Source organism: Chaetura pelagica, unplaced genomic scaffold (assembly GCF_000747805.2).
Source record: "Chaetura pelagica isolate M959 unplaced genomic scaffold, ChaPel_1.0 scaffold210, whole genome shotgun sequence".
In the NCBI taxonomy this organism is placed as follows: domain Eukaryota; kingdom Metazoa; phylum Chordata; class Aves; order Apodiformes; family Apodidae; genus Chaetura; species Chaetura pelagica.
Window position 1 is genome coordinate 334,010 of NW_009951862.1, and position 12,302 is coordinate 346,311.

At 44.5% G+C, this 12,302-nt stretch overlaps 1 protein-coding gene across 1 annotated transcript in view; it reads right to left on the bottom strand.

The window, feature by feature from the left end:
- AFF1 (AF4/FMR2 family, member 1) overlaps positions 1-8,500 on the bottom strand; it is a 135,598-nt gene extending 127,098 nt beyond the window's left edge. Inside the window, exons 1-2 of the mRNA XM_009993821.1 lie at positions 8,417-8,500; positions 139-324 (exon numbers count right to left, since the gene is read on the bottom strand). Coding sequence (XP_009992123.1) covers positions 139-324; positions 8,417-8,500 — 270 coding nt within the window. The remainder of the gene's footprint in view (positions 1-138; positions 325-8,416) is intronic.
- Between the last annotated feature and the right edge of the window lie 3,802 nt (positions 8,501-12,302).

Sequence of the window (12,302 nt, forward strand, 5' to 3'; positions counted from 1 at the left end):
CGCCAGGGCGGGGAGGCACCGCCTGCTGCCGGGCGGGGGAAGCCGCGAGTCCCGCCAGCACCGACCGCTCGTTCAGCCCCGGGAGCAGCGGGGCCGGCACGGGAGGCTGCCCATCCAGCCCAGCCCAGCTCAGCTCACCTCAGCTCCCGCCTCCCGACCTGCTGCCCCGGAGCCTCCGCAGCCCAGGAAGAGCCGCAAAGCCCCGCGGAGCGTCCCGGCCCCGCCCTGCCCCGCCGCGGGTTTCTGGGCGCTCTCCCCGCACACCGCGGTGCGGTCGCTGTTGGCGCCAGGCTGGAAGAAGGGATGTGAAGGACGACGCAGAAGCTAGGGGAAGAGCAGAGGTTAAATCCTCATTCCTGCACCGAAATAAATGTCCCGGCTTTTACACTAAAAAAACAACCCCTCCCCCTAATTTCACCAGGTGCCCTGCGGCAAGACAAGAGCAAAATCAAGTCACTTTATCAGAGATGTACTTTCCTGTCATCACACAAGTATGTGTGCAAGGCTTGTACGTTTTTGTCTTGTGTTTCTGCCCAATGCTCAGGAGCCAATGCAGAGGATCTTCAAATCTGTCCTGCGTTCCTAAGGAGTTCCTAAGTGTAGGAATCAAAGCAGTGACAACAGAAACACTGGGAGAGCTGGCTGAGAAGCCACACGGCCATACACATCTCTATCCTCCTTTTTATTTTTTTCTTAAGAAGCCTACAGGAAAGCTGGGGAGGGATTGTTTACAAGGGCAGGGAGTGAGAGGACAAGGGGGAATGGATCAAAACTGGAAGCAGGGAGACTTAGGTGAGACATTAGGAAGAAATTCCTTAGTGTGAGGGTGGTGAGAGCCTGGCCCAGGTTGCCCAGGGAAGCTGTGGCTGCCCCATCCCTGGCAGTGTTGAAGGGCAGGTTGGATGGGGCTTGGAGCAACCTGGTCTGGTGGGAGGTGTCCCTGCCCATGCAGGGGGTTGGAACTGGATGATCTTTAAGGTCCCTTCCAACCCAAACCATTCTGTGATTCTACAATTTTCACTGTCATAAGTCACATTGGACTACGAGAGAACTCCCTCAGTGTTGACACAGCCACAGAGATATGGAGGCTGAGAGATGTTCACAAAAGCTGTGCCAGTTCCTGCAGATAGAGCTTCACATGTATACACTTGCTGCACACAGGAGAGAAACTTCAGCAAAGAAAACATTTCCACACACTCTCTGCTTCACACAGCTTCCTGCAGGCCCTCTCAATTTATTGAACAAGTTAAGCCATTAACTAACCAGTGTGTGAAAGTTATCTCATCCCAGAGCCTGCAAGAAACCTGCTTCAGGCTGGAAAACACTAGGTGAGGGTATTAAACAACACCTAGCACTTGGCTCCTACAGTGAAGTATTTACAAGCAAACAGCAACTTTCAGGAAATAAAATAGCTAAACACCACCATAAGGTCTTACAGTCAGGAAGACACCACCTAATAGAACTTTTTTTTCAGCAGAGATATATTTCTTCAGCAAAAATTATTTCCTAGCAAAAACAAGTAGTTTAGTAGCAGTTAATAGTTTGGAATGTATGGAAGAGCAGGAAAATAAGCCATCTAGTAACATCTATGTATCTAGGACATTCCAAATCTAAATTCAGACTCAGTGGAGTAAAAATGTGAATTTAGTGCTAATCACTGTCTCAAAGCTGCTGTTTCCAAATTTATTCAAATATTGATGGTACAAGACTCTCTCCTTTCTTCATTTTAAGGTCAAATTTGAAGTGTTAGCAGATTGCCTAACAGGACTGTTGGACAGGTCCATAATTTTGGGAACACAATTGTCCTAACTCTCAGGCTTGAGGTAAGGAGGAGAAAAGGACTGATGCTGTCCACAACACAACACTTTGAAAGGCCTTCCTGCTTTACAGCAATATGGTGACTGGTGTGTGTGATGCTGTTTTGCTGCACCTCAAACACTGCCACTGCTGCATCAGCTCGTGCCAGTTCTCCCTCTCTGATCTTGTCTCAATTGCTTGCTGGAGGCAACTGATTCACAGGAAACTTCAAGAAATCCCTCAAGAAGGTATTTTTAGAATCACTAAATGCCCCAGTGACAGGCTTACTTCCTAACCATGTGCCAGCCCTTGGTCTCTTATTTGACACACTTCTCCAGTGGGCGTGTTGAACTTGGCTGACCTTGATCACACCGGGCAACTCCACAGGGGAAGGCACTTCCAAGCTGGCAACCCAAGCTGCAGGGGCAGTGTTATGGTGGAGATCTGTTCTTGCTGCCAAAAGTTACACCCCTGGAAATCTTTTTTTTGTCTACCCTTCCTCTAACAGAGAAGTATCATGCACACAACATAGAAATTGGACATGACCAGGCTACTCACTACATGGCAGAGACTGAAGATTACAGCACTCAAGATTGCAGAGCACTCAAGAGGGATTACAAGGCTATCCTGCTCCTTTGAGAGACTTATGTTTAAAGCTGAATTAGAAGCAAGGTCTCCTGGAACCTCACCCTCTCCACTGGAGATTAATTTGACACATTTCAGGCTGTTAAATGATAATTAATAATAATAAACTGGGAGAAGGGAGATTTAGGTTAGACACAAGGAGTAAATTCTTTAGTGTGAGGGTGGTGAGACACTGGAACAAGTTGCCCAGGGAAGCTGTGGATATCTGAGATGTTCAAGGCTGGGCTGGATGGGGCCACCTGGTCTAATGGGAGGTGTCCTGGCCCATGCAGGGGGGTTGGATCTAGGTGTTCTTCGAGGTCCCTTTCAACCCAAAACACTCTGTGATTCTATGATTATTTTTAAAAGTCTGTTAAAATGACCTTACTTGCAATTTGCATGATGAGGTGAATTCTTGCAGAGAAAATTATTCACAGCATGCATCTTTCAGAGCAAGGTAGCGAGGACCTGGAGCTGAAGCTGCAGGAGCATTTTTGTCCCTTAAAAAGAAACTAAGAGAAATCCAGGACTGCCAGAAGAGCAGCAAAAGCCGATGGGTTCAGTGTCCCTTATCCTCTGTATTGTAAGCACAGAGATCCAGGTCAAAGATACTGTCTCTATTTTCTGTGAATGACAAATAAGGGATGGTACTGCAAAAGCTAAGCAATTCCCAAGCTGCCTATAAAAGGAGTATTCAAGAGGATGGATAAAACTGGATTTGTGGATGTTATGTTTACAGCTTCTGAAATCTCACAGAATTTAATGGGGAACTGTTCTAGGGACAGGTCACAATCTTATGTCTTACCAAATTTCTAAGAAATGCAACCCGAAGTTGCAGTAGGCAAATACTCCAAACCCAGCACTGAAGATTTTTTGGGGGGGCCTTAATTTTCAAGTAAGCAAGATGATTCTGACAGGCAGGTGGATGATGACATGACTTTTAAAGGGTGTACTGATAAAAGAGCTTCACATGGCACAATAAGGTATTCAACCCTCTGCATGTCCTCGTATTTCCCAGTCAGCTGATCCTTCCCACTTCTTCCCAGGACATCAAATGTCTTCCCTTTCAGTATTCTCTACAAGAATGGAAACCGAGAAGCCCAAGTTCCTTCATCTTGCTAGCCTTCGACCCTGCAGGTGGCAGCAGTTGCTTTGGTGTCATACCCACTATACTACCCACAGGAACGAATCCTGTGCTAATACAAGCCAAGGACAGCCGTGGATGGTCCTTCCTGCAGGTTCATGCCAGATTGTCCACGATCAAACATGGAGTGCCTGACTTAAAACTTGCAGGTGCTGCCCTGGCTGCACAGCTGTCTTCTGGATTCCTGTTGATGTACACTGATGTAAGGGGGATGAGAATGAAGTGCCTGCCCATTTTCCCCTCCTTTTAGAGAGGCAGACAATTTGCTTGGAGTCTCTATTCTCTGATGCAGAAATGGGCTTTCCAGGCAGGGAGTTCTTCTAGGGAGAAGAACTAATAAGTGACATACTGCCATGAATACCTTCTAGCTCTGCCTGAAGGAACTGGCATTATGTCCCCATGTGCCCAGATAAAGGTACTGCTGGGGCAGCACCAAGCTGTGCGGGGCCACTCCGTGGGACCAACGACCCAGGGACAAGTTGGCAAGGCTGTCCCAGTCCACACACCCAGCAGAAGCTGGAGGAAACTAAGCACTTCTGAACATCAGGACAAAGGCATGTCACTAAGGCAGTAAAACAGCACAGACCTGTAAGACAGAACCTCTCAACCCGCTGACCAGAAGCTGATAAAAACCTATTTAAGGAACTCTTAAGTACCAGGACTAGACATGCAACTTCTTTTTCCAAAGGCTGCAGTCTCAGAAGGTGGCAATAAATTAAATTATGCCACTTTGCATATTTTGTGTGGGCCCACACACTGACAGAAATGCAAGGATGCTGCATTGCTGAGCTAGACAGGCTAACTACTGCAACCTTTGCAACAAGAACGTAATATAGAAATTCTTTGTTAATGCAGTAAGAAAAACAAAGCAACATTGGAATTCTGTAGCCAGTGAAACACCACAGCAAACTAACTTTGAGCAGGTTTTGATGATTCACAGATTTGTTTTATTTCCTTCAAGTACAGCTACTTCATGGAAGACTTAATGTGAGAAAAGGCTCCTGCACACCTTGCGCCCATTGCTGGCTCATGAGTTGTCACACTTCCAGCTTTTTCCATGGCACATTGGTGTAAGATGTCTGGCTCACAAAATGAGCTCAGTTGTCTCATTTTCAATCTCCTCACACACAACTTGATGTCCCTTTGCATTATTCTGAAAGAGACATCAGTCATTAGATTCTTCAACCGAAGCACACTTTGCCTCAATGATTTCATTTCAGTGCACAGTTTAACCTGCAGTTGATTATGGAGCAGTTTATTTTCAGTGTGCCATTTCCTACAAGAGACAGCTCTGAATTCAGAAGCAAAACTGAGTGATCCTTTCCAGCTTGAAAGCCTAAGGGACATTCTTGCTGCCTGTACTGACCTGAGACACGATAGCTATTGCCCAGCCTCTTGCCACCTAGCCCAGTTTCCCAGCCTGAACTTCAACAATCACGGGAAGTAAAAGGTTTAATATTATCTCACTTCTTTTCTTAATTTTTGTTATAAAATTTTCTACTTCCTCAGCTTCAAAAGTACAATTTTGTTTTCAAGGACATAAACACCTGTGTCCCATTTTCCCATGTTTAGTGCTGGAGTTACAAGGTGACTTAAGATGACTTCCCTTTTGCCCTTGCAGTATTTAAAAAAAGAAAAAAAAAAAGAAAGAAAAAGAAATTTAAAATCCACACTTATTCACAAATATTCTTGCAAACAAGCTTGCCATTTTCCAGTTATCACCAGTCACTGCACAGCCTCTCCCCTGCACACAGTCCTAAGCAATGACCGAAGAGAAACAAGGTGGTTTCTGCACCAGTAAGAAGTCTGCACTATACCTTGTCAGTTCTACCTACAAAGTCGCAGTGTGTTATTTTCTTTGTTTTCTAAACCAAAACTTGCTCTTACACGAAAAGCCAGCAGGGGGAAGTAATGCTTCTGTCTCTCGTGCTGCTTTTCCTCCCCTAGCAACACCAAGGCTATGAACTGTTTGCCTCTTGTTTAATAGTCTTCATGGAAAACCCACCGGGTGTCAAGAGGCAGGTTTAATGTGCCCAAATAAACACCGTGTTGGTGATCTGGAGATTTCTTTTCATCTTTTAACTGAATCGGACTGCTTAACTTACTACCTGCACTCAGCTCAGTATTTCAAGGAAATACATATTTATATATATTTATAGACCATATATCGAAGATACCAAGTATATTCAAAGTAAAAATCTAATTTTTCCTAGCTGTGTGGGTCAGCAAAGACTCCATGCAATGACTTCAAGATATCCCCCTAACGTATCTCCAGTTCCGATCTGCATGATCCGTATGGATTCATTCTTCAGTATGAGGGTGGTGAGAAACTGGCACAGGTTGCCCAGGAAAGCTGTGGAAGCCCCATCCCTGGAAGTGTTGAAGGGCAGGTTGGATGGGGGGTCTGAGCAACCTGATCTAGGAAAAACAGATCATTACTTGGAAAATGCAAAAAAAGTAATCTGAACCATTTTTCCCATTTACAAACATTTCTCAAAATGCTTTATAGATGCCAATGCCAGGAAACTCTTTCCTGGTGTCTTTCATGGAATTTACTTCTCCTGATGGTGTGTTCAGAATCAGGTATTTAAAAAAAAAAAGAAGAGCTAAGTAGGATAGCAGACGGACTGGGTCTTCAGAACTAAAATGAACTAATTTTGTAGGTGGGCACTAAGGAAAAAAGGCAGTTTACTTCAGTTTTTGCCACATCTACAGAAGTTAATTTCATTAGGTGCAGACCATGCAACACAATTTAAGCAAGGAACAGGACATTCAGAGCAGCACATTGTTCGTATGTACTGCTTTTATATTAATCACTAGTTACTAAGAGACTGTGACTCAAAAGTGTTGAGAAGCATCCGAACACATCATAGAGAATCCAAGTAGCCTAACAAATAAATAATACACCAAAAACAGAACAGGAATAAGGCAGGGAGATTATTTTCCCCTTGTCCAGGCAGAAAAACAGCAATAGTACTAAGACAAGAACTACTAAGACCAATGATGGCAGCTTCTTGCTCACGATCCCTGCTGACCCTTCACACTCTTTGAGTGTCAGAATCATGGAGAGGGAATTTTTGGCTTGGTACTGCCAGGAAGCTAGCCTCCTGTGTGCTAAAATAGGCTTCAACAGATGGAAGATGAACACTAAAAAAACCCCCAACCTCTCAACACCTACGTCCACCAAGAACAAAGGGAAATTAAACATATGTAAAAAGTAGAACTGAAGAACAAAACCCAAACATTCAATTCTGTATCCTCTGAATCAACTGCACGATTTCTCAACCTACAAGTTCTTACTGTAGAGCCTTAACAGTAGTCTCAATTTTCTGTCACTTCACTGATGTGGCCTTCAGTGACTTTAATGTGAGCACAGACACCAGGACACATGATGAAACCCATGTTGTTTCTCAGTCATCAGGAATCCCAAGTTCCTGTCCTCAAAAAGGAGACAGGTGCCTCAGGTCAGTGAAAGTGAGTGGGAGACAGGAGTCAACCCTGAGAACACACACTGAAGATCCCAACACCTGTTCCCTGTATTAGCAAATGGGGTTACAGGATGGGGGCTGAGTCTGGAAGAGTTTCATAAGCCTCTGGAACTAGTCCCTTAATTCCACTGCTAAGCCAGCAGCTGTGTTGAAAGCATATTCCTGCCATGCTGCTGTAGATGACCAGGTGCCAGGCCCTCTTTGAGCTCTGCACCACTTCAGCACTGGGATTCTTAGAGAGGACTCACACATGATTCCAAGAGAGCATCAACAAATCAAAGGCACATTTATTTCTACCGGCTCTTATTTGACAGCATCTCTGACTTTCCCTCTGAGGAATGCAGACCTCTTTCCATTATTGCTGGGCTTATTTGCTTTCTTTTGCCTTCTATCAACTTTGATTTTGAAACATTACAGAGGGGAATATATTGATTTGCTATTTCACATCTAGACAAAAAGAGACTAAATTCAGCAGTGAGAATGTGTACAGCTGTGTATCAAGCCACTATTTGTTTCACTGCTATGTGTTGGTTTTTTCTTTAGTGCATTTCTTTTCCCCTTCAATCAACAGGTACATACACATTTTCCCTACTTTATGTGAAAATAATATCTGGATTACATCGGACACACTTGCACGACAGGTAAAATGAAGTGATACTACCACAGAAACACCACAGAACTCACTGTGCCTTGAATATTCAGAGCTCTTGTTACACTGGCCTGTCAGAGCTGCTTAAATGATGAGTAACGTTTCCCTGAGTTGACCTGTCTGTCCAGCTACCAAGATCACCTGCACTAGGAAGGCAGCACAAAACAGAGAGCTGTGCTAACAGCCACAAACTACCTGATGTTTGACCCTCCCTTTGTTCTGACTTGACCATCTGTGGATGACATAAATGCCAACTTCCCTCCTGATGATGGCTCATTCTTGAATGTTAGCAAAGTGCCTTCCACTCCATGAACAACGTTTGTCCCTCAGCTCATAGGTTTCTGTACTCCTGGGTCCTACAGAAAGGACATCACAGACAACATGTATATTAAAAAGCACGTTCACTTATGGGAGAAATACTGAGAAGACATAGAACAGGGAGTTACTGGCATACAGAAGGGGCCAAGCTGCTCTGATATCCCAGTGGAACAGCAGATGGTTATATGTTTGGGTTTTGTTTTAACATGGAGGAAGTCAGATGCAATTTGTAAGCATTTTACCACCTGGAAGTCAGCTATTTCTGATCTGTCAAAGCTTACACTGAAATTTTCTTCTATGTTGTCAATCATCCACACTACTTATCCCAACCACAATCTTGTACCTTCATTCCAGAGGTTTGCAGGGGTGGGTATTTCTCTGGCACCTGCCACTCACGCAGACACTACAGAACACCTTCACTGCAACGTTGTTCACCTCACGGAAAGAGCTGTCCAGCTCCCACCATTGCACCCACATCATCTTTCACTGCTCTCCAAAGCTGAACCTCATCATACAGCCCAGACTTGTCGCAGCTTCAGAAGCACCAGAAGACCCAAGAGACCAGGCCCCCATTTGGGCCTGCGCCATCAGAAGATGGCAGACAAGTGTTTTAACAGCAACACAAGCCCACACTCCCCTTACAAGCCTGCTTCCATCTACTTAAAACAGATACTAAAGTATTTTCCTGCCACCTTTCAGGATCCTCCTGCAAAACACTGGACACATGATAAGCATGCCCGAAATCACCGCCAAATTCCCAGTCACTCTTGAGAGGAGGGAGAGATCAGGGAGAGACAAGTGAGGGAGAGAGAGACCAGTGATGGAGAGAGAGACCAGTGAGAGACCAGTGAGGGGAGGGAGAGACCAGTGAGGGGAGGGAGAGAGATGAGGACAGGGAGATGAGAGGGGAGAGAAGACAGGGAGAGAGGAGAGAGAGGAGTGAGAAGGCAGAGAGAAGAGAGAAGGAAGAAGGTGGAGAGAGACGAGAGAGAGAAGGCAGGGCGAGAGGAGAGAGAAGTGTGGGTAGAGAAGGCAGGGGGAGAGAGAAGCCTCTTTTTTTCCTCCTGAATATTATATAGTCAGCATACTAAGAAAGCACATCATTTTTTCCAGTCAAGGAACTAGCTTCTCAGTCATTCTTCCTCTCACTTTTTTCAAAGGGCCATAAAGAAATTGGGTAGCCTAATCCTATGGAGAAAAATATGAATATTGTTGCCTATTTCCAACCAGGCTCCCCACAGAAACTAAGCTTAAGAAATCACACTGCAGTGGTCCATTTTTTTGTAGTGAGCTCTGGTGTCTACTTCCACTCAACTGACCCTGCCAAGTGTCACGGATGGCAATTTCCAGTGGCTTAGCTGAGCAACAAGCATTAGACTAGGGAGCACTCCATCTTTACTAAACATCCAATTCCTCTAGGTTGAGATGACAAGCCCAAAGAAATTCAGGCCACTTCTCAAAAGAGGCCAGTGCCACCTTTCACCATACATGCATGACTTCTTAGGAAGGCTTCCCACTGGAGCTGATCTGTTTGATCAAAAAGTCAGGCTAATGAGGAATTTGGCCAATAAAACTTTAGTGTAGGAACTCCGTATTACTCCTGCATGATCTTGTTTTCAGACACGAACTGTTGGTACTAGGAGGATGATTTCTGATGGAAAGAGCTGGATCAAACACATTGAAGGGAGATGTAGAAAGGCCACATTTATGCTTTTTTGTTCAGACAAGGACACTTTGCTCCACAAGATCCCTAGTTTCTTAAAAGAGTCAAAATAGGAATAACTAGGTTTCCAAGCTGTACTTCTGAGTCTGGGATCCAATTCAATACCTAAACATGAACAGAGTGAATGAACAGGTCTGTTTATTCACTAATCATGCGCTCACTTTCCAAGGGTGAGGAACTGAAAAGATCATTGGGTGGGAGTGTGCATTTCTTTTTCTGTGGGTGCTGGGGTTAAGTGAAATTAATTATCCTCTGCTCTTCTATGTGCCCATCATTATAAGGAAATTGGGTATAACACACTACTATACCATAGATCTTCATGTTTGTGAGGACAAGCACCAGGTCCTGGAATCTTGTACTAGTCTGTGTTTCCCATAAGCAGTTATCTGAGGCAAGTTGTTTGCCCAATACCAAAGTGGGTTTCATGTAACATACTGTATAAAAATCAGTTCCTGTTTCTACATCATTTGGCATGTACCTGAAAACATCTGAAGGAAGAATTCAACTGCCTTAACCATACTTATCTAGTTACCATAACCAATATTTTGTTTGCAAAAACCCAGACATACACAAAGGCTCTGAACTCACCAGTTATGTTCTAAAAGTAGCAGCAGTGTATCAACCAGCTGTATTTTACCTGTTAACAACTGTAGTCCTGAAAACCTTCAGTCTTCGCCTTAAAGCTCCTTCATCAGGTGTCCTGTTAACATGGTGTGGCATTCAGGATGTACAGTGCTTGTCTCGAACAATCCAAGAGATAAGCTTGGACTTTGGCACTCAGGATATCTTTTGCCTGTCTTGTGGCATCTGAGAGTTGAACAACATCTGCTGATGAACTAAAGAGATGTCTCAGCAACCCACCTAACCCCCTCCTGCAAGCAGTACCTGAGAACTGGGGAGTTTAGTGTGTGGGACATGCTGAGACTGGAGACAAAGCAGTTCTACAGCTGGCACTGGGAGCAGAATATCCAGTGATAACCAGGCCTCAATATGGAAACCTCAGACTTTGCAGGACAAGACAAGGAGTGCCAGTCTCAAGCCACTTCCTAGGACCGAAACTCCACAGCAAGGAACTAATCCTGTGGTGGCAATTGACTCAACCTCCTCCTTTGTAATGGCCAAAGACTACATAGCCCCTGGCATCATACCTGCCCCTGCTATCACAGAGAAGATCCAAAGGGTTTTTCCCTATGCAGGGAGAGAAGTGGGGGTGCAGTGGGCAAGGACTGTATAAAAATCTGTGACTCTGTGGGTGCCTGGAAGCACTTCACCTGGAACTACTTCCCCGCCAACGACATCGACGACATCGCTGGACCCTGGGTGGTAACTCTGCTCTCGCTTTCTGTCCTCTATCTCTCTGCTTTCTCCTCTCTTTCCTGTCTCTGTTTTCCTGCCTGTCCTATCCGCTCTAGGGACTTTTGTTGTGTTATTGCAATAAAAGTTTGTTGTGTGCGTGACATCTCACCTCGTTTGTGTCTTAATTTCACCATTTGGGATCACCTTTATTTATTACAATTGCCACATACCCGAATACCGGATTGTGACACATGGCTAGTCAATTTGCTTCTGCTGCTACCTACACAGAATTAATTCTCCTTCCTGGAACTACACTGCTCTGAAAAAGACAATTTTTCAACTGTGTTGGTATACTGGTGGGAATAAGTATCAAGTAGTGCTGTGACAAGTAAAAAGGCTGTTGTCCTTTTCTAAGTCATGCTCTTGCTAGCTGTAATGCCAGTAAATAAGCAAAACAGTGACTCTCTCAGTTTTGGGACACCAGAACACTGTGGGCTACTATTCTGGAGAGTGAAAACTGTGGATAATCACAGGTCTCTGAAATTAATTCCGCTATTATCAGTCAAATCAGTGCACTTTTACAGCACAAGTCACAAGTTTCAGTTCTGGTAAGGACTGCTGGGGCAGGAATACTGCTCAGACCCTCAAATGGTCCCCTGTGCTGGCTGATGGCCATTATTGATCATCTAAGGTTCTCAGGCAGGATAAGATGAAGATTTCCTTTCAGAACAGTTTGGACTGTTAACATACCACTAAAACATGGAGCTACTTAGAATCCAATATCCTGCCTCCCACCTGAAACCCAGTTGCTTTAAACAAGGTAGATGACATTGTTGTCAGCTCACTGCCAGAGCATCCAAGTGCAAAGAAACTCCCCCCAAAAATGTGATACCGGTCTCAATGCCCAGGTATGCTGGAAAACCAAGAGGAAGGGAAAATATCCTCTTCTTTTCACCATAGTGTGGAAACTCTCCAGAAAGGAACTCACCTTTCTGCAGGTTTGTTGTGTTTTGTTTTTTTTTCAAATGTACACTGAAGAACAGGACACTAGACATTTAAAATATGGACAGCAGATTGCTCAAGTGCAGCAGCTGCAATGAAGGATGCCATGCAAGGCCAAGAAAAATCAGTCACAAGGACACAAAAATACCCAGACCCACTGATCAGTGTACTGTAAGTATATTTATTATTTACAGAGAGGAGATGCCTAATCAGTTTTAAGGTTAGACATCTGATAAAATTCAGCTTTTTTTTTGGTAAAAG